Consider the following 26,669-nt stretch of genomic DNA (forward strand, 5'->3'; position numbering starts at 1 on the left):
TCATTCAGAAGATTTCAGTTTCTCACAATGAAGCTGATCGCAAGAGGTTAAGAGAGAGGAGAAATTCGAGAGTAACGGGCTCAGTGTGTAAGTTGTCAGCCAAGCCATGTAAACGGAAGGGGATCTGCATGTCACCGGGAACGCTTTGGTGCCAAAAAAGATGATCCCAATACTTCATCCCCAACACATCTGCTTGACTGCTGAGCACCTGCTCTCCATTTCTTGGGGCAGGGGATGGGAAGAAAGGTGGGGAAACCCCCAAAAACCAAAGAAAGCAATCCTGTAAACATTATCAGACTTTACTACCTAACGGAAACAAGATTCAAGTAATCGCTGCAGAAAACAAACAGCCAAACGCCAGTTTTAATCAGCACTAAAACTAACAACTTGCAGCTTCATTACATTTCCTGACAGTTACGTAATTAAGAAAAATGCATATAAAAGGCTGTCTATATATACAAAACAAATTGATAGAAATGAGTGTAGTAAATGTGTTCAGTATTAAAACAAATCACTTCATATGCAGCTGCTCTCTTTGGTGCCATTTAGGGAGAGAAGAGCCTTGATGTTGGTATTTTTTAGGTCCTGTGAAAGATATGTTCCTGCTCTGCACTTAGAATTAAAGTAGCTGCTACTCAGAACCTCTGCAAACGCATACTTGAATCCCCCAATTATGTACAATTTTAGAGGGTTTCCTCAGAGAACATCATATACTATGAAACTCAAAGTTGTTTTTTGGTTTTGTTTTGTAATAAATATGGTTAGTCAAGTGCTCCAGATCTAGGCAGATCTGGTTAATTTATGTCAGAGTCAATGCATCTATTGATAAATCTGCCAGGCGCTAATGCTGCTGCAGACGCTGCTCTTTTTTCCCTCCTCTTGGGGCTCTGCTGAGCTACAACTGGAGCGTACTTCAGATGGATCAAGTTCTTTGAGTGGATATGGAATGGTATTGAACTTAACCAAACCCTCCAACCCCCCCAAATACTACTCACAATACAGAAGAGCCGCACAAGATCAAATGAGGGAAGAAAAAGTACCTGAAAGTACCTGCAGGCATTTAGCATTCTGGAGAACGGGATCAGTTTCTAAGAACAGCATACCAAAAGTAGCTGGGTCCCCGCAAATTCCACACTCAAGGGCCAGCTTTAACAAAAATGTTACCATAATTTCTACTCAAATCTCTAAAAATAAAAGTGCCTAAACTCCCTCTAAAATAACCCTCTAAATATTTAAAGTGGAACTTTTCAGTCAAAGGCTTACGATGCTCTGACTTGTGACACTGCAATCTCAGGATTGTAGGAAAATTGGTTATGAGAGAAACCTACACCTCTTCCTGCCTCCTTCCCATGACATGCCTTCGGTAGGAGCAGCAATGACGTGTACATTGTACGGTCTGCGAATAAATCGTCATTAAGAAAAAAATAGTATTAGCTGTGTTGTTTTAAGTATTCCTTCCTGTTTATGGATCTCCTTGCCTCATCTTCACAGGGACAGGTTTATCATCTCAAGGCATTTCAGAAATCTCGAGAAATCACGCTGAAATCTTGCCCTACCTCAGGCTTCTGTCTCACACTGGGAGTTTAATGTCATTTTGTGTGCATGGCTCGTGTGTGTATGTGGATTTTTTTAAAAGAAAAAAGCAGTAAGAAATACTAAAGCATAGTTTCCAACTCCAGCCAATGGCAACTATCCTACAGTAACTACAATACTATTTACGGTTTGCAATAGTAATCATCTTGATGGATCCAAAAGGTTATTTTTAGTGACAATCCAGGTATTTTCAAGACTGACTGATACAGGGTAGGTTAAAGCACCAAACGAGCACGTGCAACACCACCCAGCACCCTCAAGAGTTGTTTTCCCAGGATCCATCTCCCTCCTGGCCTCCTGAACAGGTAGGGCTGCTCTTCTCGCTGAATTCACTGAAGTTTTCTGCTTTTCAGTGCATGGGCCAAGAGGACCAATTTCCTGGAGCACCCCTACAGCCCCCCTGCCTCTGCTGGCATTGATACCTAAGCGTGCTTGCAACGCCACAGCCAAACAGCTGCTTGTCCTCACCAACTTTTAAATCCTGGCTCGGTCCCTCATTTTGCCTATCCTACTCTTTGATACAGCACAGAGCGCCCTTGCTTATGGCTAGGGAGCTGTCAGGACAGAACTCTGAAGGACGGAACAGAAGACGTCCTGCCACCTTGGGCATGATACCTCCTCCACAGCCAGGGCCTGCTGGGAAAACGTGACCCCCCATCCCACTCACTGCTGGGACCTTGGAGCTCACCAATACGCTTCCCTTAGAGAACTGAATTCTTTGATACCAGTCTGGGGTTTCTCTTAGTAACCAGTTCCCTGGGGTGTGTGTGTGTGTGTGTGTGTGGTAGAATAGAGGGGGTTTGGGGGTGGTAAATTTGGAAGAATTGTATTTGAATCATTTTATTACATTTCGTCTTTGTCAGAGTGATTTTTCAATAATGCCTGCTTTTACACCATCTGGCCTCAAGAGTATGCTAGGCACACTGCTCTCCTCCTTTTCTTATCTGAAACATGAGAAAAATCCAGGACAAAATGCACCCACGATCTACATAAAGATATCAGAAACACGAGCTCTTCGTGAAAAGCCACAGAAAATGTCCATCAGGTATACACAGAACTGGTTTCAGAAGACCCGCACTTGCTAGAGAACACACATGGAGTTAGCCCAGTCTGTTTACTTGCAGTTTTTCCTGACTGAAGAAATCAAACAAGTTATACTGATGTTAGCCTACAGTATATATACATTCATATGTAGGTATATCAAGCACTTTGGGCGGACCGTATTGCTGAACCAGTGATATTTACCATATTAGAGACACAGATTTTGCTTATAGTTCTGCTAGACAATGACTGTGCACGTACGTGTTACCTCAGCTGTAATACACTGATGCAGTAAACGCCAGATGATAGCCTGGGCCCTCCATTACAGTTCCACCACTGTCTGGGGCTGCTAGTTTTGGTATGCAGAACAAGCCATTTGAACTTGCAGTCTTCTGTCTCTGTTGTCTTCCCCAAGAAACTTTGCTGGTGCAGTACTGCCGAGAGCTCATATTCAGATGAGCACTTCTCACTTGACATTTGAGAAGAAAAAGCTAAACCTTTCAGATTAATGTGTAGCAAATGTTTTTGTAAGTTTTGAAATTAGCAAATGCAAAGTTTCTTGTACAAAGTTTGAAGAAACATTCTGCAACTTTTACAGAACATTCAAGTTTGGACCATTATTTCCATGTCAAGAACATCCCATAGTGACCAAACCACGTTCGTAAGTTCTCAAAGTGTTTTGTTCTAGAAGATTAATATTTAACAAAAATTTATTCTTTCCAAAGACAAAATATACTTGTTTTAAACCTTACAGTATATTTGATACCATAGTATCTCCATCATAAACATATTTGACTTAAGTAGCAATCACTCTGGGAGAGAAACCAAACAGGTTCTTTTGGTCCAGATCATCAACTCGGCTACTACCTTCAGTCTGTACCAAAAGGGCTCACGTCTATTTGCAACCAGCGTCAGCTGAACATCAGGAAAGTTACAGACAGGAAAATAGTATTTATCACTTCTTCCAGGTGCAAAATTCCAATACCACCCAAAGATGAGTTAGCAGTCTTCTCTACAGAGGAGTGAGGGGGGAAAAAAAATACCCCGTGTTTGGTCTTGAGCTTAGGATGGACTTTATTCCTCACACAGGAAACACATTTTGCCTTTCATGAACAGGTACATCACTGCACAAAGCATTCAATCTTGAGCAACTTCAGCATCACTTAAACTGGACTTGAAAGTGGCAGACTAACGCATACAAATTTTCAGTGTTAACACAGATGTGTGATCCAACACTAATTTTCTCCTAAGTACTTGGTATTTGTTTAAATGGTACTTTAGAACCAATAAAAACTTATGCCTTTATTAAAAAGATAAAACAAAAGTATAAAACAGTATTTATAAACCATCAAGAGTCCCATAGAAAAAGCAGTACTCTTCCAGTTCCATTTTCTAACAACACACAACTGCAATAAGATTTTTCTCAGGGGTACTTTACCATTTTGTTACTGCCTCATGCAGAACACTGCAGACAATAACAGAAAATGTAACAATTGTTAATTCCTTTTTGGACTGTCTTTTCTTTGTATGCTGCTAGACAATTGTTGGAAAGTAATAATCCATGTTTTTTCAACTAAAAAATGAGTTTGCTGTTTTGAGCTCTGTTCTTCATATGATTAAATAAATCAAGGTAAAATGATGAGGGGGCTCAATCCTGTAGCACGAAAAAAAAAAGCAACACCCAAGTAAAAGGCTTTTACATTGTTGGCATTGCCTTGCTCCAAAGCACAGCTAGTAGAAGGAATCTTCAAACCCGAAAGACTTGGGAGAGCTATGATCATGGGGTAGACTGGTTAATAGGAAGAGGGGAGAAGACATCGTCCAATCCCTTCCCCATCACCTGGTCTTTGAACTATGTGTAGTTGCACTTCAGACCCACTGGCCACGCTCTACGTTGAATTTCACCACCCCACCCCCCCCTTTTTTTTTTTTCCTTTTCCTTTTTTTCTTTCTTTCTGTACCCTGGAGACCTGCTATTGGAAGGGACTTCTGCAGTGCCTAAGATATGAAGTTTGCCTGTGGGGAGGCAGGAGTCTCTGCAATCTACCCCCACCACTGCAGCATAACAGAAATGCATAGTTCCCACTCTGGACCTTGTGCATCCAAGCAGGGCACTTCAGGATTTGGCCCTTTGGTAGCAGTATATAATTCAGTGTTGCATAAATGCACATTAAGAATCTTAAGGCATCTGTCTTAACTTCCCTGCTCTGCAATAGTGCTTACAAGAATCCATTTTACTGTGCAGAAACTTGAATTTCTTGTCTCTTCCTAAAATGTTCATGTTCCATTTTTTACTGATCAACTTCTTCCAAACAAAATTAAGTAATACTCAAGCACAAAATGTGTTGCAGAAACCTAGTGAAACAAAAAAAGCAATTAGTGGAATTATACCATTAGCTTTGAAAAAACAGATCATAGTGCATTACAAGAATGCAGCCAGGTAACATGTAACTTATAGACTCTGGATTCAGGACAGCAGTTAAGGTAACTTCAACTCATAATTAGCCACCTGGGAGGTGTGAGGTTTTTTGTTTTGTTTTAAACCTCCTCGTTTTAGAAGATTATCTGCACTAAGAACATCAATCCATCACCACTGACCTGTGGCTAAAGTCTCTTGGATCCCTGATTGGCAAGAATTGCTCATTCATTTTGAATTAAACTGATAGATACAGGGGCACAAATGATACTTGCCTAGGTGAGGGAGGGGACTGCTGGCTGGAGGATTGGCCGCCTTTTGCAAATCATGCTCTTTTCTCTAGAATAATCTGGGAATTTTACTCGTCAGCGATAACTTTGCTTCTGCTTCATGTTATAGGCATACAATTGAAAAATACAACTATCAGTCTGTTACAGGATATACAAAAGCATGTAGAACAGATGTTGGATCTCACAACTATCGTATAGTTGCTTACACTTGCAGGGGGACTGGAATTAACCACCTTGGCCTACAGAAACTGTGATCAAATCCAGCTGAAGTCAGAATGGCTGAAACATTGTGCTACCGAGTTAACAACCATTATTTGAGATAACACATACCAAAATGCTTTTGTGTTGGGTGCAATTATGCACTATTTATTTTTACAACTTTTAAAACTACAGCATTTTGGGCAAGTGCGACACAAAGTACACAATCTTCCTTTATTAAACGTGGCCTGACTTTAGGAAGAGAGGGAGGATAAAAGGGAAATTCATCCCAGATTACTACCAGTTAATTGTCCAGCCTAAGCCAGTCACTTATGCTCCCTCTTCTAGGTCAGTGGAAAGAAAGATTAAGACCTTTCCATAATACCCTATCAAAGGCTGCTGGGATGAGCTGCTCTCAGAACATATCTATTCCTCTTTATGAAGAACAGAAAAGCCTCAGTAACCTGTTTAGACCAGATTAGTTTTTATATAGCTGGAGGCTGAAAGGAGTCCCTTGCTGGGACATTCATTTGCACATTATACACATTATATATAAAGTGTTAAGAAAAGTTGCAAAGGGAGAACTCATTGTTGGTGGGTTCTCATGGTTGAGTAGGTTTTTCAGAAGTACTGCTAACTAATTTTGGTTTTGTACAAGTTTACGCTGAGCAGTCTGACCAACAGGCAGCTGAAGCATCACACCATCCCGCACAAAGACTTTAGACAATTTTTTTTTCTTGAAAACATCCCTCCAACAATGATTCCATGTCAGAAGGCTTATTTAAAAAAGAAAAAAAAAATTAAGTGATCCTAAAATTACCAGGTGCACAAAACTCAAATCTTGTGCTTTCTTTCCAAAGAAAATGGGAATTCCTTGCAAGTTGTCTCCTTTTTTTTTTTAAAGAAGAAAGAAAGTTGCTAGATGTCCAAACAAGATTTGTTTCTCTTCCAAAAAGAAAAATTTAATGGAAGCTTATAAGCTCACCACGAAAGAGTCTAACTTAGTCACTGGAAATACACCAAGGGAAGTTTTCATATATGTGGCAGCACTCACTGTATTTCCTTAATGCAAAGTGTGCACCAAGCTCTTACATAAAAGATCCCTGCCAATTCCAAGTGTGACAAAGCAGTCCCTATGCAGACACCTATATTTACCTATTGACCTTCCTCCCTTGTGTGCACACAGCTTCTTAAAGAGCAGAGCACTGCCCACCCATATACGATTAAGAAAAAGACAGTTAAGGAGCTGTTCCTTAAGAACAGCGCTTCCTCAAGACAGCGCTTCATCTTGAAATTGCCTGTTTAGCAGATTAGATTCTTTTCCCTGGTCAGGTAACAAATCCAGCACTATCCACTTCAATCGAAATTACAGGATTAGCCTGACATGTCTCAGATCTAGCCAGCCCATGCTTCCTGTACTGCAGCATTACTCCCATTCTTGTCTTTTGGACAGCCCCATTCTGAGTTTTATTTAGACTTTTCTATTACTCATCCAACATCAGAGGAATCCTTTGCATTCCATGACTAACGACTTTTGACTTCAAGATGTCTATTTTAGTTTACTCATACATATACAGAAAGGGCAATCAATTCTGTTGGTCTTACCTGTTTCTCATTGAGATGGTTGGTTAGTAATAAGCTGAGATCAGCTTTCCAATGAAACTATAATATGCTTTTTTGCACCTAAAATGTGAGAGAATCTCAATTATGTGTTTTTGCAAATTTGCATAACAAATACCAAAGACTTCAAACCAGAAAGCACATTTATTGTATTGTGCCTATTTTAGAAAAATATTTTCCTCCCCCTAATCTAACATAAAAAGATCCAAAATCTCAGAACAGGAAGTGCAAAAGTGAGAATTATCTATCCATAACCTTAGTGCAATAACTCGTTTTGGAGCAGAGCATGAGACACAAGTTACCCTTAACTTCTAAACATGCTGACTTGATTCTATGGAACACATTTTCTTGTACTTGACTCCAACCAATTCCTAAGGACTTTTTAGGCCTAAGAAAAAATGGAAAAGCCCACCACAAGCAAAACCATAGAATCATCAGAAACGTTACAGTGCAGGCTACCTGATTTAACGTTTTCCTCTTCAGGGGCGCCTTCCACCCACTGACTGTCACTGGCTAGCAATCGATTTTGTGATTCACTGAGTGGTCGAGTAGGAAAGGACTGATTTGCTCCAGAGCTGAAAAGTAAGCCAAGTCAAAAGGAAGTCTGTAATAGCAGTAGGTCATTATTTCAGACATCTGTAGAGCAGTGAAATTATTTAAGAGCAAAGCAAACAAAACCCCCCTAAACTGCCAAGTAAAAGTGCCCCCCCACCCCACCCCAGTTCTCCTATCGGCTTGTTCCAGTCATCAGTCTAAAGCCTTACCTGCCATAGGCCATTCACAGTTCGAATGCAAAAAAAGCACAGATTGATGGACAAGAAATGGCATACTGACAACAGTGCTACTGCCATGCAGTTAAAAAGAAAACCTAACCAGTACTGTCTAGAAGAACAACCTAATGCCATCTTATCTCATCAGTAAATGCTAGGGCCTTCTGCTGAGCATCTTCTTAATGCAAAAGGATACCCTGCTGCTTGTGCGAGGGTTCTGCTCTTGCATAAATTCCACAGGTTATGTTGCACTGGAAGCGACTTCTTGGTATTGCCTTTGAATGCCCCCAATTTCTGATAACTCAGGTGACTGCTGTTGACAACAGCCTTCAACTACAAATTCATCAGACTATACAGAAGACTTCTAAAATTGCAAATGTAAACACCCCCAAAAGTTTCATATGCCTGTGTCTTTGAATCTAAAGCAGGCTTCCTGAAAATACATTGAAGATGCAAAATGTGCAAATTTGGAGGGATAAAAAGTAATGAGCTAAAACCCCTCCAGTGCTAAAAACAAGCAACAGCTGCAGTGATCTACCTCTCCTGCAAACTGTCTCAGGATCCATTGTTTAAGCATGCTGGAGGAGGTGAAATACAAATAATACCTTGCCTTTCTCTCATTCCAAAAAATATCTTAAACCTTTTTTTTCCATAGACCATTATTCACTCTTCCCTAGGACTTTTTTGATTGTTGTTCTCTGAAGATTTACAAACTCACTTGGAAGATGACAAGAAGTATAAAAAATTAAAAAATAATTTTGAAACAATTTTTTCTCCAGATGAAGTACAGAACAGTACAAAATCAGTATTTTAAATGCTATAGTTACCTTTTGGCAGGTTCATTTTGGCTTGAGACAGTAAGTTGCTCTGGATCCGTAATCACCAAACGAGTTGGAAAATTACACCCATCGCCCAAACTAAACCAGAAACAAAGATTCAAATCACTGTTTGTAGTTGACTTAAATGAACTGAACAAGTACCCATGCAAAAGGCAAACGCTACAGGCTCAAATAAATTACTTGAATGCAGTTTTGAACTCCAGACTTGAGCAAGACAGTTCTACCACTAAACTGGATGATCAGTTAATTAAATCTTGGAGCTCAAATGATTCCCATACCTATCACTCAGCATGGATTGCTGAGCACAGCACTAGTCTATGTATTTCAGAAACATCACTGGGTTTCTGTTGACTGTAGCCCTAGTCTTCCCCCAAACCACCGTACACACGTAGTCAGGCTATGTGGTATTTACAACCCCAGAAGCTGTAGCATAAATAATATCCTGGTGGCGATGCTTTTCCCTCCGCCCATCGTTTTGAGGTTAGCTAAGCCTTCTTTCAAAGCAAGTTTAATCAGGAGAACATGTGGTGGCAAAACAGACTGATCCATCTACAATATAGCTTCTGTCTTTAAGCATATGAAAAGTCATGGTAGTTGAGCAAACAGCTGAGGCAACTGAAGATCTTGTTATTACCTCTGCTGTTTGCTACCAGACCTCAGCTTAACAAATGGGTTCACCAACATTTAAAACTGATACACAACCCCCCAAAAGCAGTGTTGAAACACGGCTCCTACTTTGTTCTGCTGATTTTCAGGAGTGGTGGGAGTGGGCTGCAAGTCAGTCTTGCTTCATCAAGCTCTTCTGACACTTGTCTGCAATTCCCTAATGCTGGCTCAGCTGAAGTTTTAAAATGAGTATTTTGCATCATATCAGGGGATTTTTTTTTGCACTGCTGCTTATTTACACACACTTTCTCAGGCAGCTTTCAGTACCGAAACTGTCATCTACAGCATAAGGAAAGCTGTCAAGCGTTTTCAGGGGCAAGAGAGGGTGTTTTTAAACTGGTGGTGTTTCAATGCAGCTGAAGTACGAGCATTTAGATCTCCTTCAAGTTGCTGATTTCTGCTCTATAATCAGACACTAATACTACCACCAAGAGGTGTATGATTTTTGAAATACACTTCTCAAAGCTTTCCAAACTTCTGTATTTAGAAGGCCCTTGTCAACGAGGCCCTTGTCTTTGAATGAAAACCCTGTGCAGAGTTTGCTTAGTTTTCTCCTGCACATTTTCCCTATTCACTGGGCAGGCTTTATAAGATGACTTTCAGTTGCGCTTTCTTTTTTAGGAGAAGTGGAAGCAATGTGAAAGTCATGGAATCAATTTATTCCCTAATTCATTCCTACTCAGACTGAATACCTGGTAAAGATAGGGAGTAGCCAATACTTCTTTTCATCTCCGAAAACCTCCCTCAGATTTTTGCTGCATCCAAGAGAAAAGCCGTTTTTATCAGGGCCATTACGAAATGTGGGTGCGCGGAATGTTTCTGTAAAGGAAAAACATGCAGTGATAAGGTGTCATGGAAGACAAAACCAGACTCAAACCCCTCTATTGTGAAAGCAGTGTTGGGCAAGCTGAGACAATCTTGATGTGTATTAAGGGAGGAAAAAAAAACCCCTAATCTCAAATAATCAGTGTAAGAAAAAAATCACAACATTAATGACAAAAACAGAAATGAAAGGTAAGAAAGTCACGTAAGCAGAACAGTCATCTTCCTCTCTTTACATTTAACATAAGGCCTGAGACAGAGCTAAGTACCATCAGCATGCCAAAGATACCACATCCCTTAGTCACTGAGCTCTCTCTTTGGCCTGTGAAGCCGCCTTTGAGCAGACGACTTCCTCTTCTAGAAGCAGTTCTCATAAGCACTACTGGGACCTAAACCCATACAGGATAGTTTTTTCCACTTCTGCCAAGGTCTGAATCTGAATTAAGAGCACCCCGTGGTATCAGAGAAAGATGAGATCTCTTACATTAGAAACATAGACACACCACAAACTGTAGCAAACCACCACCATTTTTCTAGTCGGTCCAGTTACACCCTTGGGCAAGAACTGAGAGGACTCATTGCCCTCCCCATACCAACAGCTTGTCTTTTTACAATCATGATCCAGAAAGTAAATGAAGTACTGACTCTTGCCAATTATGACCCTGACTTTTGGGCAAGGAACATGCTAAAATTTTCTTCAAAGCTAAAAAAGAGACTGCGAATATTCCTTAGCTGTAGATATGTCAAAAGAAAAAGGACTCAAACAACCCTCCTGTCAAGCAATCACAAAAATTCCTTTTCCTCCATCAGAAAATTCTAGCAAGCTGAAAATCATTTCACTTTTAATCAACCCACTTATTTTTGAGGACAGAAATTTAACTTCCATTGAAAGGTATAAGATTTTGACTTATTTCATTGTGGAAATACACACCAGTCCCCGCTCCCCCTCACTCCACAAAAGAGACTTTCAAAAATGCTTTAGCAAGAAATTCAGATATTTTAACTGATGCACGTAACTTGTTTCTGATGGTGAATGCCATTTAAAACATTTAGGCATAGAAATTACAGGAATCTCTTATTATTTAGGAAACGTGCATCTGTTTTCATTTTTATTGCACTGCTTTTACAAGCCACTTCCTAATAGTGAGGCCCATTTTATTTCACAGGATTTAAGAATATTCTTTTGGAGCCAGTTCAAAAATATAGTATGTTCATACACAGTAGAGCCTTCACCTTGGTTGGGGCCACCCAGCTACTCAAAGTATTAGAACAAAAGGGTTACTGGCAAGTAGCAATTATGTTACATACTTAACACTATATAAAAACACAACAAAAATGCACAGTGCCTCAGAGATCTCAAAAATACAAATGAAAGAAATTAACATTCATCATGAATCTGAATGCTTGGCTCCAGCAGAGGACTCCTACACATGCTTCATTTTCTGATGTTTCACCTTTAATTACTTTCACCAAATACGCTTCCTATTGCACAATATTTGAAAATTCCGTTTATATGTGATGGCATATCCTGTAGGCCTCACATTCTCATCGACTTGTTGGTTTTCTGGACAAGGAACAGTTCCATATTCCAATTAACTGACCTATAGTTGATCTGTTTTTGCCAACTAGCCAGCAGTGGTAGCTGAAGAGTGACAGTATGCTGATGAAGAACATGGCTGCCACAAAGAAAAGGAATAGTACGTGGAATTTTGGACGGGTATCTGGCAATTCATTCTGAGGAGAAAAAGAGATTAATATGTTAACACTTTTTAGCAACTAATACAGTATTGTCACTAAACATTTCCTCCCACACTCATTCTGCTTCAGGTCTTTCCCCTCACTTTTCACAAAGGAAAAAAAGCACAAGCCCGGCTTTCCTTTCATGTCATGTTAAACTGGCATACAACAGCATTTAAAGCTCATGGGTACCCTTTCCACCGGAGTTTAACAGAATGAGTGCATATGTTCATCTGTTAGTTTTTAAATGCACAGCAGGGGGCAAGGAAAAAAAAATTTCCTGTACTAAAAAGATGTTAACTGTGCAGCCACAGCCAAAGAGACACAGGGAAAACATGTCCAAAATCACTTTCTTTGAAGGGAAGAAAATAGAACAAAAATGTCCAACCCCTTTCCTGGCAAGGTAATAAACCTACTTCTGAACTGACTGAAGGAATGTAAAAGGGAAATGGCTGTCATATGGTGTTTCCAAGACTGAACAACTCCTAGACAAGACCTGGGACAGATCCTCAATTTTTGATGATCTCCAAGGTTTAGGCAACAACCAGCATGTACCTAGCAAAACAAGTTTGCCATGTCTGACCAGGCAGAAGTGATTCACCAGAGGATCTAAATGAAAAACAATTTCAGTACAACCACCATATAAAAAACAACCTCCCACCCATATCGGATAGTCAATTCCACCCCCGACCCCAACTATTTTTAGGCTTGCACTTTCAAGAGGCCAATGGGATTTGTAACGATACTATTCCAGCTCTATATCCTCAAAATCACTGTACTTTTAAGTAGTTGACCTTTAACAGCACTATGAAAGCAGAGAGGCTATTTTTAGTCAGCCGTTTAGGTAGCATTATTGCCATTACTTTTTCCATTAGCTCATTCAGTATACCCACTTAATCTAAGGCTGATTTTTTTTTTTTTTTAGACTAAACCACATTTCAGTTAGGACCAAGTGCACATAGGTATATCTATATCCTTGTACACTGCCTATATTCATAGACAACAGGTTACAAGTCTCCTTCCTTCTGTGATGGTGTAAATAGCTACCAAGAATGACTGAAAAATTATAGTAGGAACAGTATTTTAATAGTTACAGCAATATTGGATTTTACCTTTGGACAATTCTCTGCAGCTTTCCTGCGGCAAAGCTTTGCGCAAACAAAGACAATTTATTAAACACTAGTATTATGTTAAGACGAAGCGTTTGAAAACAGCACAGGCTTTGTAAAGAACAAAATGGTTGGCGTGCACACGTGCCCTCGGACGTGTCAACTTCCAACGCCCATCAGGAGCCTTAGCCCCCATTCTCCAAGAGAACGGAGGAGAGAGTACATAAGAGCACACTACTAATTTCCAAGGCATGAAGTTTTCTACCAAAGCATCTAAGTGCTGCTATTCAGATTGTAGCTGGATCAATTTCAAGTGGTTCCTCAGCTTGGACAGCATGACTACCCCAGGTGCATTCTTTACTAGTTGTTTCCATCACAAGTAAGGTGATATGAATATTCTGTATGATGAAACTATTGATAAAGGTCTGAAAAGCTTAGAATACTCCTGAGGTATGAAGCAATGGTTTATAGATTACAAAATCTTTCTGACTTAAGAACATATCTTATTACCGTTAGATGAAGTTTCAGTCAAAACCATTAAAAAAACTGAATTGACATTCTTTGCACAGTTTTCTTTGTTTAAAAAAAAGAACCCATAACACACCAATACAGTTTTTCTTCTTCCCAATACCTTCAATACTGAGATATGTTTGTGGAATGTATCTTTAGTGTAACATCTGAAATTGAGCCAATACTTAAAATAAAGCAAGAAACAGGAAAGCTTAATTTAAATTAGCTTTTAAATTCCAAACTTTATACCTGAAAATCATATTAGCTGTCTTAGCTAAGATGTTAGCGCTTAATGATCTATTGTAGGCAAGAGGTACGGCTTTTAAGTTACATTAATCTGTGCAGAAAGCCTAGGAGGAGCCCAAGCATCTACAGTGGAGTCAGGCAGGTATATACACAGCATTTTCTAAAATGCTGGCTACCATCAGATCATGCTACAGTAAGCAAATGATAGCAGAGTCCAGCTCTCTGAACTGCCATCTAAGTTCAGTTTCCTTATTTACTGCCTTTTTTTTTGATGCAGTTTTGCTTGGACAATTTGTGCAACAGTCCCTCTTCGCCCTGCTGCAGGGATATGTTGTGTTTTGTGATCCCTTGAAATCAAGGCTAGCAAAATGCATTCTTCAATTGCTGCTTATTCTCAAGCTTTATGTTAAAGCTATGATGACTTTTCCTACCTAAGAGCACACTGCAGTGTTCCTCAGTTTCCTAATTAGTTTTTGTAACTTCTATTTCTATGGCTCTTTTAGAATTGTGTATTTGAACAAAATAGTTCTCTGTAAAGAATTCTCAGGCCAGTTGATTTTGAAGCTCAAAGAGCAGTAGCAGCTTAGTGTGTCTTCTGTGGGCCAGAAAATAAAAGTTTATTTCAGTTGCATCTTCCTAAAGCACTGGCTCTACAACCTGGAGAAGGATTTTTTTAATTATGCATGGTTAGTCTGCATGATCCCCAGGAAGCATTTACCTCTTCTGACTACCCAGTTTCAGCCATTGGCTCTAAGTTTTTCAATAATAGTTGCAGAACTGAAGCATCTTTCAGAAAAGGCCAATTCCTTCCTGGAGAGAAGCATGCAGGCTTTGAGTGCATGTTAACAGGCTTAACACAGTCATGTTCTAGCAGCAGTCCACATGCCAAAGCACATGAAAGACAGCGAAACTTCAGACATTAGTTACTTAAAATCATTATGCTCAGCAGCAGCACCGAAGCAGAGACTTGCAGGTGAAAGAGCTGCAGAGTTTACATAGGGAAGCAATTTGAACAGTAAAATTTGGGTTACTTAGCACACGTAATAGACTAAAGCCAGTCACTATTCCAACTACTTCACAAGCACAGTATCATTTGAGCATGTATCAGGTCACAAAAAACCCCAAACAAAACCCACAACAAAAAAAATGCTGTCAGAGCTTGACTTGTTACTAATCTTTTAGTAGATAGGTCTAGCTTAAATCTAGAAAAAAATCAGAAGATCTGGTGTATGTCCTTATGTGTATGTCCTGATTTGGGCTGGGACAGAGTTAATTTTCTTCCCAGTAGCTGGCATAGTGCTGTGTTTTGGATTTAGTATGAGAATAATGTTGATAATACACTAATGTTTTAGTTGTTGCTAAGCCGTGCTTGCACCAGTCAAGGACTTTTCAGCTTCCCCTGCTCTGCCAGGTGCAGAAGAAGCTGGGAGGGGGCACAGCCAGGACAGCCGACCCCAACTGGCCCAAGGGCTATTCCAGCCCATAAGATGTCATGCTCAGTATATAAACTGGGGGGAGTTGGCTGGGGGGCAGTGATTGCTGTTTGCGGATGGGCTGGCCATCAGTCGGTGGGTGGTAAGCAGTTACATCACTTGTTTTTCCTGGGGTTTGTTCTCTCTTTCTGCCTTGTTAGTTTTCTTTTCATTACAATTTATTATTATATTTCAATTATTAAACTGTTCTCATCTCAACCCACGAATTTTCTTACTTTTATCCCCCATCCCACCAGGGGGTGGGGGGGAGGGTGAGCAAGTGGCTGTGTGGGCTAAACCACGACAATATGCAAGAGGAATGAGAATCATGTTCTCTTTTTTTGTTAATACAACCAAAGTTTTCCAGGAGCATGTGCCATCTAACCCAGAACACAAATCACATCCTGGAATTAGCTCTACTCAGGACTGCCAAAATAATTTGGAGGACAATGAAAGACACTGAAAACAGCTGGAAAATATACAGGTTTCAAGGGGGAGGGAGTGCAGCAAGAATGAGAGTAGATACAAATATGCACTGGGAAGTACCACCATGCACTATGTAAACAAGGCATAAAGGACTGGGCGTTCAGCCAGTGCTGGTGTTTGTGTCAAATACATTTGGTTAAACTGAGGTTTTATCTACTAATCTTTAGCAGCTTCCTAGGTAGAAATAAAAATGTCATGAGTATAGGAAAAGTAGTTATGAGTGTTGGAAAAAAAAAAAAAAAAAGTCATTCACGTTCCTTTGATTTACAGAACAGATTTTAACATCTGCATCAGCATATGAGCCTGTGGTTTATATTTACATTTACATACATGTAACATTTACAGCCAGCGTGATGTTCCACCACTGTACAAACAGTATTGAGACCTTTCTTCAGCACTTCTGCATAGAGCATGGAATATGCCATGTAAAAGACTTGCATGTGCAAGTGGGAAACACAAAGTCGTTCTTCAACAGAAGAGTTAGGTAGGTGTGCATGTCTCACAAGGTTTGCAAGTACCTGCATATGTGTCGTGTCCCTATGCAAACATTATCAACAGTGCAAAACAATGGGTTGCTAAAATTTCTGTAGTTAGCACAATACACCTTCACAACATCATTACTACAAATTCTGAAGTGACCAAGGCTACACTCCCCAAGAAGCAGTTCATCTTCCATCCCAACACTGGATACATACAGCAGTTTGTTGCATACTTCCCTGAAAAACATCTATGATGAAGCAAAAAAGAAACGCTACCTTCTGAAGCTACACTATAACGTTTCTGATAGTCAAGCTCTGGGGGGAAAAAACAACATCTAGAGAGCCTCAACAGAAAATGTCAAAACAGTAATCTGTCTGATGCTGTAGCAAAGCTGAGCATTAGCAATATACTGAAGCAGTCTACAGACAGCATGTGTCAGCAGTACTCTGTTCTGATCTGTATACAGATGTGGAAAGAAACTGCCAGGATTCTATTCTGCAGTCAACAGCACTTGCCTAGAAGCTTACATACTGGAGACACACTAAATTTTGCAAGCTGACATGATTATGGTGCTGCCACCTCTTTCTGGAAGTCTAATCAGGCTACTGTAACATCAGAGGAATATTAGGTTTGTGGAATGAGTGCCTTAATATGAATAAAGTGAGTCAGAGACATACTCTAATGATAAGATCATGGCATCACCAGATTCTGTCTTGGAAGTAACCGTAAATTAAAGCAACAAGTGCAAGCACACAACTACGTTGTCTATTGTCACATTTCAGAAGTAGACCATTCTTACAGGAAGCATTTTCAAAAACTAAATCATTAAAAAAAGAATCCCTCTTAAGTTTACTTCCTCTGCTCAAGGGTCCACTTCAATATCATGTCCGATGGGCTTCAGAAGAGCCTTGCTGCAAATGCTGGTATTAAACATTCATTATGGTCAGATGTCCTGTGGGCTTTTGTTGCACTAACACTTATGAAGTGAGGTGATAAAGCAAATTCATTTTTTTTGCTCAAGCACTGACTGGTAAATATGTGAGAGCGCATCTACAGTTTCATTAGAAATTGCATACAAAAGCACTGGAAAGCAGACAGGCAGATGTTCGGAGTGGCACATTCACAAATTAAAAATTTAACTATTTACAGTCAAGTAAGACTGAACAGCAGAATCAGACCATTTCACCTGAAATATATGTCAAGCCACAGCTATGACTGAGAAATACCTTTGGCTTTCATCTCACAATACTGACAGCTCAATTCCCACATAGTTCCTTGCTCTCCAGGGACAGGCCACTACATAGAACTGATGGACTGAAACACAGTACTTTGGCAGATCAGACCCATAAGCTTAGATGAACACAAACAAACATACTTTTTGCACCATTTATCTCACCTGTCTAATGCCAACTGTCTCAAAGTACAGCTATTCTGAATACATGATCAAGCTTCTCTTAACCTGACATGGCAACATCTTTTTGCTCCAGCAGAGATTATCTGCACAGCTATAGATAATGACCGCTTTTCTAGTTACTCTGACAGCAACTGGTGTCTACGAAATTGTGCTGTTATATCACAGAATCACTATGGTTGGAAAAGACCTTTAAGATCATCGAGTCCAACCCTTAACCTAACCCTGCCATCCCACCACTAAACCATGTCCCTAAGCACCTCATCTATCCTTCTTTTAAAGATGTGATGGAGAGCCTTCCACTTCCACGCTAGTTCATGGAAACTGATTAAGGGAATTCTGATGCTAACTCTTCTGCCTAGAGACAGGAAGGAACAGTACAAGCTTTTGGAGATGAAAGGGAACACCACCAGAAGATGCTCTGTTCAGCCTGGAACATGACTGGAACAAAACTGATAGGAGGAATGTAACAGACATACAAGGATGGTTGCCTTTCACACAAATGTTATTACATCTGCCAAGATGCATGTATGTGCATCGATCATTTGACAACTGATAATAGTCGCAAGGTAGATGTCTATCATTAACACACTACATATCTTAGCATTCTACTCAGATAGATAAAAGCCACTAGTATCAAGTTCAGACATGCCTATGTAGGGTCTACAAAACAGAGCTCGGTCAGTTCCCAAGAAATTAATCTGCCTTATCTGGTAGCAGATTATCCATAGACAAGTCTAGGAAGATACAAAATTATTATTTATATTTCACATTTGTCAGTATTTTTATATATACATGAGTGTGTGTGTGTGTATACACACACACATATATGTAGTTGTTTGATATAGCCAGTTATTTCTGTATCTACATATCTATATCCAATAGCCTCAAAAAAACCTGAGCTGTGCCACTTGATTTTGATGGAGCAGAGAAATTGCACAGTATCCTCACTGGAACTTCTTCCCCCCCAATTACTCATCCTGGGCAGCGAAATACATTTAATTCATTAATATTAGGAAGGTTCTCCTGCTTCAGTCACTTTGATTGATGCTGTTAACGGTAACGTACTATGGAACAGAGTAAATGGTGAGTGACAACATGCTGATGCAGCCTCCAATAACACATGCAGGATAAAACAAATTAACAACAAAAAAGAGTCTTAGAACTTACTGTCCAAAACTTTATGAAGTACTGCAAGACTGTAGCAGCAACAAACAGACAGTACAGTAAGGAATACATTAAAAACAGGAGGAAGAATTTGTAGTTAGAAAATCCCACACAATTATTCACCCTAGAAGGAGGGGAAAGAGAAAGAGGTTACTATGATATACAAAAAATAAAATAAAATAAAAAACAATACATTCAGCTTTTGCAGAGCATAACATGTGTGTGATGTCAGTGGTATGTCCAAAACAGCCTGGCACTAGTGTTTCAGAAGCATTTTAAGCCACCATTTTGAATTAATCCTCTTTCCTCAGGCCAAACGATGTGGGGCCCTCGCAAAAACTTCACCCCTCACAAAGTTCTACAGGACAGGACATGAGCTGGCAAAGCATACAATACATACAATCTGTATAGGAAGCATCTCACACACTATGAACTAACGGCAGTCATCGCGGAAGGTAATATGAGCCTGTCCATCAATTTCAGTGGATGTTGCTTTGGTTACCAAACCACCTTCAAGTCAACTACTCATAGCAGCATTCTTACAGTGACAGCAGAGAATATTTTTACTGACTACCAGTGAATACAAACTGCAGAAGAGTAACTATCTGAGTGGTCTTATGTATCGTCTAGAATCAAGAACTGGTTTTCACAGTGTAGTGGGTATCTCCTCTCCTGGTAATAAGACCAAACTAAACAAAAGAAAGAAATGCCATTTCTCATAGGTCTCACTAATGCCAGGGTTTCTGGAGAAACTGCATGATTTGGACTACTGAGCCTAAAACTCTATGTTGCAACACACATTAAGAACAAGATTTATTTTCACATATTAAAGCCTCAAGAAATGCTGTGAAAAGTTTTACTTCAAAGTTGCATTTTTGAAGCAGCATCTTATTCATCATGTAGAATGTGATTAGTCATCGTTATACTGATTTTTTTTTTGTTGTTTTTATAAACTTACCATGGACAGTGGTGGTCCATTTTTAATACACATCTGAAAGAGATAATTTCCAGTAAGTTAGAAAGAAAATATATTTTTTGCTTTAAGACACATATTTTTAGATTTTACAGGTTCAGGCATTGTGGGTTTTTTGTTGGTTTTTGTTTGCTTCTTGTTGTTGGTGTTTGTTTTTTTTTTTTTTTTAAAGTATTTTGCCCGACTGTATTTTTTTAAGTCCTTCTCAATCATGCCAATTCTTCATATTATAGCAGCTATCCTTTCACCCAAAAGGACTAAGTGAGATTCAGAAGTTATGAAGAGAGCCTCTTGAACTAACATGGGGAGTATTACTGAGCAACACTGTAATAGTTCATTATGCCACACTAGTTTATGTGCACATTGAGAGAAAATAAGTCCAAAGGGCCCTCCATAGTTGTGTGGATAAGGTATGTTAGACTGGCATTCACTTAAACTAAATCCAGCTTAGGGCTATTTTTGCTACTTTTGTTTGCTTTTTAAAGCTAACTGAGGAAGAGAGCAGCACAGTGGGCAATTTGAATAGTACACATGCCATTTTCATCCAGTTCTAGTATAAGGACAGATACTAGACATTTCAGACACACAGACATTCACTGTATATGCTAATAAATTTGATTTTAGCCAAAATATGTGATTAGGTTCTTCAGTTAAATACGAGTTCCTCAAGCTCAGCCTACTGAAGTGTCACTGATAGCCTCAGTCTTCAGTGCCCTTACAGACTTCTCTGATGATTCAGAATGAGGCTAGGCAATAGCAGAGATGTCTTTGAAATGGCTAAGGCATGTAATTGCACTGTCAATCTCAGAGATAAAGATTTTTAGCGTTATTAGTAGCACACATCTGTTTCAAGGCTGCAGAAGCAAGATACAATAGAAGAGCTCTATAATAAGCATTTGCTGTGCTGGTATCTCAGACCTGTCTTTCCTTACTTTCAATTGCTGGTTTATTTATTTATTTTAAATGTAAGCACTGTTTTAAAAAGCTACAAGCAGGTTCCTTAAAAAATTCTGCCATTTTGGACAAGGGGCCGCAATGATAATATTGCATGAACAGGAGGAACTTTGCTCTTTCATGAAATCCAGGTACTGAGGATCTTAAGAGAGGAACAAATAGTAAAACCTGCTGTTATGCAAGGGCTGCCACACTGAAGACATGAACACACTACAGTGATGATTGCAGGAGAGAGAAAAATCCGTCATTTCAGATCCAGTAACTTACATGTCACATGCAGAACAGTGGTGGCAGCGGTCAGGTTTGATTAGCTGGCATCGATCACAGTATCTGATTGCTGCATTCAAGGGGCAAGGGTCAAGTCATTAGAACTCAATTAATGTTACAAAGGTTTTCCCCCTTAACATGAAATGAATCTTAAAGCGCTTCCTGCCCTCCCCGCCACACCTGTTCTCACAGACCTTCACGTGCCTACTCTCATATATGTACTTTTGAGTTTAAGAAATGTAACATATGAAAGCGTTTTAAATACTTTAATCTATTACTACTGTACTGAGTCCATTTCCATTTACTCTTTGGCTCCCCATCCTTCATCCCCTGGCACTGATCCCCTATTGCTTGCTTTCTTTCACCTCTGGACAGGGTACTCAGGCAACCTGTCTTTCAGCAAGCCAAATTTCTGCATTAGCTTTCTTTGTTCTCTTCAGCAAATAGTGAGCTAGCAGACTGTTCAGTAAATTAGCTCTTCCTCATCTTTCCTGGATATTTTTAAACAAGCCTTCAGGCTCTTCTCAATGGAAGTAAGACACCAGCACAGGCAGTTTGAGAGGAGGAAAACCAACACCTACAGCTAAGCAGAACTGCTAAGAGCTGGCAAAAGCTTCCCAGACCACACCAGGAATTTAAGACTGGGATTCCCTGAAAGGGAAGCTTGTATTCAAAAAAGCCAGGTGTCCTTAGACTTTCTTTGGAAAGTCACTGTAAACTTTGGTAACAGTTATTCTGAGTAGTTTATGTTTTTGGAAAACTCTATGGCATTGCTAGTTTCAAAAAGAGAAATGGATATATATACACATATAAAAGCTAGATTTTTTTAAGAATATACATATGTATAAGGCAGCAGTTTCACAGATCATTCATAAGTAAGTTGGAATAAAAATGCCTATGTGCATTAAAGGCAAATACAGAAATAGCCCATAACTAGCTTTGCACTGAATTACAGATGGGAATGAAACAACATTTATTCGTTCTTAATTTCTAGCCTTAAGTCTGATGTTTCTCCTCCAGCTGAACTGATACAGCTCAGAAAAAAGAAGTTTAAAGGCAGATATAAATGATTATAAAATGGAGTAAAAAGTTGAGTTGTCTCTATTTCTAGCTGTATTTCTTTGCTGTGCTTATTTTTTATAGTCGCAATTAGAGATAAATGTTGTCATCTATCTGCTTGCTAGGAGATCATTTTTTTTAAATTCCAAATACTGGCTACATGTTGAGATCCCCAAACAAAGGACTCCAGTTTCTCTTGGGGAAAAAAAAAAACCCAACAGTCCAGACAAATAACAAAACAAGGTCATGGCCTTTGCAATATGTGCTTAATAGATTGTTCATTCAGTGACATAGAATGAATTTCACTGAATTAAACTAGCAACTTCAGAAGCACAGAATTATCTTTATATCTCACCTCTCGATGCTGTTGTCGTATAGATAGGCAAGTCTTTAGCAGCTCTTCTCAAAATCTCCTGCTGGGATTCTGGTCTCTCTTCTTTTTCATACTGTTCTTTATCAGCTTTTGACAAGCAGAACTAGGAGGGAGCGAGAAAATGGAATAAAGGGAAGAGATTAATTATTACTTTGTGTTCTAGTCAAGCTCCAAGGAAAAGATCCTATGTATCTTAACCCTATGCCTTTGGAGAACCCCCACCCGCTGACTCAAAAAAATCCACATAAACGGAATGCTGCAGGAATTACAGAAGTAATGGAGTAAAACTCCATGATGGCCCTGGGCATATTTTAAAGAAAATAATCTTCATCTCTGTTTCATTATTTATGGCATTTTCCCTTCAATACAAAGGGACTTTTCCTTCAATACAAAGAGACTCAGGGGAGTTTTAAGAAGGCGTTACTTTTCCTTTATGCTTATCAGGAGTTAAATTTAAGTGATCAGTGCACAAGAGGAAGGTGCAACAGTCCTTTTCTGATACGGGGCACTGAAATTCTCTTGTTCCACTTCTGTTGAAAGAGTTTAACTGGAATTTTTACTTCTGAGTAGTCAGCACTAGTCTCAAAATCCATGAGCTGTATTGAAAGCAAATTCAGCAAAGGTTGTACAGTTTCAGAGAGAGTTACAATTCTGAGTAAAGCATGAGGAGCATTCTTGTTGAAGCCTCAGTGAAATCTAAAGCTTTACCTGGAGAAACGCTTTACTTGTGAAACGCTTAGTTTGGTAGCCACAGAAATTATGAGCTTTACCATTAAGCCCCACAAAAACCAGTGTGCTGACAAGCCCCTGCAGAGCTGGGGCTGAACTCACTACTTCCTTTGGTTTTTTCCTGTTCTGAAGCACTTTTAAAGTCTGAGATTCCTGCATGGACTACAAGGGCCCTTTTTATGAGCACCCATAGACAAAGTATTCACGGCAGTGAGTGGAAAATGCTGTGTGTGCAACTGGAACAAAAATTGGCTTAGGGTGGTTTAATATGACCATATTTTCCTACCAAGAACATGCATATGATTATTTCACATGGATTTTCCTCTCATCCTATACTTTTTCCTCTTTTGGATTATAGTCAGTTAGTTGGCAGGCAACAATGAAGACTCCACTTACAGAAAGGAGGAAGCAGTAAGACATTGCTGAAATTTCTCTGCATTATTTCCTAACCCAGAATGCAAATAAGTTAACTAGATTCCGTGAGATATTAGGCAAGTCTGCTATTACATATAGTATCATACCAGTTATTGAGCCTACCCACCATTCAAGGGTGAAACATAATCCCCTTTTAAATAATCAGAAACTAGCATCAATCTATACAAAGAGTGAAATTGAAGTTTAACAGTTCAGTCATCACCAAGAGTTTGACCTAATTTTTTAATATCCATCTGTATCCATTTACTAAAATGTGAAAACTGGAGATGCTCACATAAAAAGTTTAAGACAGATATGGAGCATCATGCCAGCAAACAGCAGTGCAATATGACTTCCTCCCTATTGCCCTTATGAGTCTGCTAGGTAACCAAATGCCTGTCTCCATGACCTGTAATCAAGCAGAGGTGGCATTAAACATGAAATACTACTTCTAGATGACATTTCTATGGCAAACCATTAAAGCACAGAAAATGAACTAAATCACAAGACTTAAAACTTTTAAAATTTGTCCAAGTAACATCGTAATATTACTCCAAAAATCCTGGATACAATTTTGGTTTTCCGAACAGCTATATTTCTGTTCTAGTTTCAGAAATTAATAGGGCCATGAGACCACAGTCTCTTTGGACAATGGCAGGATATGTTCAAAGACATCAAAAGTTGTCTGTTACCACATAGCTAACAGAATTTCCAATGAGGTTCCAGCAGTTCTTATTGAAAACAGAAAGTCCCTTTGTTTCCTTCCTCTTTCTGGATCTTGTACAATGTTGATTGTTCTTTCTTATGACAAACGTACAGGGATTACACTAAGACAACAGCAGCTGCAGAATCTTTTTTTAGTTCAATAGTAAGATCACAGGATGCTATTTGTTTTGCAAGAATGGCTAATTTGAATGAATAAAAATATATACGTTTACACTCTCATACAATGGGGACATTCTGAAATCAGGTTTTGTTTTTAGGTGAGACCAGCATAAATTACTCACTGGTACGTGAAAAGAAGGGACTTGCCCAGAGAGAGAAAAAGTGGTGGTGGGGTTTTTTGTTTGGTTGGTTTTTGTGGGTTTTTTGGTGTGTGGTGTTTGTTGTTGTGGTGGAGTTTTGTTGTTTTTTTCTTTTCAAAAGCTAGCTGTAGAAGAAAACTGTATTAAATCTGATCTACCCCCACGCTTGATATAGGAAATATTCAGTACATGCCATATGCCCAAACCATCCCTTTCCCTCACTGAATATGAAAAGCTTGCTACAACATTACAGTAACTACAGGATAAGTACTGTCAGAAGTAGTTTTCTATTATTGCAGAATCCAAGCAGACAGTTAAAGTTACTATGCATCAGCTTCATGCAGCTCTAGTTCATATAGCTTTACAAAGCCTCGAATAACACAGTTCCAACCACATTTTAATTAGCTGGCATACTTAACTTTATCATTTTCCTGCAGAAGCATCCCAGATAAAGCGGAAACAAGCCACCCGAAGACAGGTCCCATTGAATTTTTAGGTTTAACAATTCAGTACTACCTTTTTTGCTTAGCTAAACAGCAGAATAGTCTTTAGCTTTTTTTCACTTCATATTCTGTAGCTTTCTAAGATACAGATCTCTAAGCCATAATTAAACACTGCAGAGCAGTGCTTGCTTTTCCTTAGAAGCATGGTTTTAACTCTTTTAAATAGAATAAAAGTTCAGCCCCCATAGAGCAACCAAAACCTCAAACAGTTTAGCCAATTTAAAAGCTTTATAAAACCAAGGAAGGGAAGGGAAGTATTTTAAATTTGGTGACAGTATTTAATCCTCACATACACAGACCTTACAGAAAATAGAAAACAAGGTAATCCATTTCAGACTTATTGCAGTTAATAGTGCTTTTTCAAAACAAAACTTCTTATAGTCATCATGCATACTTTTGCAATTATTTAAAGCTCTTTTATGTATTTACTTCTCAATTGTCACTAAACCTGAACCCTTGACTTACTACTAAGTGGTTCAGTCCTCCAGGTTATGAGTATACATTGCATTACTACTTTCTCTTAACAAACAAAGGCCAAAACTGCCTAAAATGGAAATATAAAAATGTTGTCACTGTATTTATCAGTTTTAAAAATTCCAGGTTTCAAGCAAACTACTTCATAGCAAAGCACTATGCATGACTGTCAAACTTGTGATTAATTAAACACGCATTTTATATAAGGAATTGCCATAACACAAAGTATACAGTATTTTAAGAGTAACTTGATAATTTTCATTCATGATACACTGTCATGCTGTTCTATTTTAGATAATGAGAAGCAAAAGGTGAATCATGCAGTACTGCAAAAAAGTTTCATCACTGAAAACAGTTCAGCTATTTATAAAAAAGGCATTGACATTTTTCTAACGTTTTATTTACCTCATTAGAGGGGGATGCAGGAGATGTGAAAATTGTCTTCCAATAGGACCATACAAACATGACAAATAACAGATGAAAAACCACAAGGTAGACAACTGCAATAAAATACAAATAAGAGTTTGGTGAATATAGCTGAAAAGAACAAGAAATAAAATCCCTGATCTTTGATGAGGGCTAAACTAGTACACCATGGATCACCTGATAAAACTAAGTTATACTAAACCCTCTTCCCTGGGTAGACTTAGCAGTCTAGGAGTGCTCACCAAAAAAAAAAATAAAATAAAATAAAATAAAATAAAAAAATCCCCCGAAGTGATGGTTGCTATTCCTCAAGGAAATAACATGCTTTCATGTACAATTCCAGAATAGACATTGAAGGGAAAAAACTCAAACCAAACAAAAAAAACCATGGAAATGAACACAGCTTCACCTGTGGCAAGTGACTAACCTTTCTAGATAATGAAGATGCTACAATTCCATTGTAGATTATAGTAAAGTATTTGATAACTGACCTACAGAATTCAATTTAATTTCTACTTCTCATAGAAACAGCACAGTATTGTGCCATTGTATAAGGCACTGGTCATCAATGAGAGTAAAAACTCCAAATCAGGAGTTTG

The 26,669-nt window shown here is 39.0% G+C and overlaps 1 protein-coding gene across 5 annotated transcripts in view; it reads right to left on the bottom strand.

Annotated features, from left to right (window-relative positions):
• Positions 1–6: 6 nt before the first annotated feature.
• ZDHHC20 (zinc finger DHHC-type palmitoyltransferase 20) overlaps positions 7–26,669 on the bottom strand; it is a 33,396-nt gene continuing 6,733 nt past the window's right edge. For 2 of the 5 annotated variants that reach the window (XM_035900424.1, XM_035900423.1), the window contains exons 2-10: positions 26,050–26,144; positions 22,482–22,602; positions 21,068–21,137; positions 19,832–19,864; positions 18,877–18,997; positions 11,857–11,989; positions 10,126–10,252; positions 8,756–8,845; positions 7,237–7,733 (exon numbers count right to left, since the gene is read on the bottom strand). In XM_035900424.1, the coding sequence (XP_035756317.1) occupies positions 7,547–7,733; positions 8,756–8,845; positions 10,126–10,252; positions 11,857–11,989; positions 18,877–18,997; positions 19,832–19,864; positions 21,068–21,137; positions 22,482–22,602; positions 26,050–26,109 (942 nt within the window). In that variant the 5' untranslated portion in view covers positions 26,110–26,144 and the 3' untranslated portion in view covers positions 7,237–7,546. The other 3 variants (XM_009644882.2, XM_035900426.1, XM_035900425.1) reach the window with 3 other exon arrangements.

The sequence above is a fragment of the Egretta garzetta genome, unplaced genomic scaffold (genome assembly GCF_000687185.1).
Source record: "Egretta garzetta isolate BGI_Z169 unplaced genomic scaffold, ASM68718v1 scaffold98, whole genome shotgun sequence".
In the NCBI taxonomy this organism is placed as follows: domain Eukaryota; kingdom Metazoa; phylum Chordata; class Aves; order Pelecaniformes; family Ardeidae; genus Egretta; species Egretta garzetta.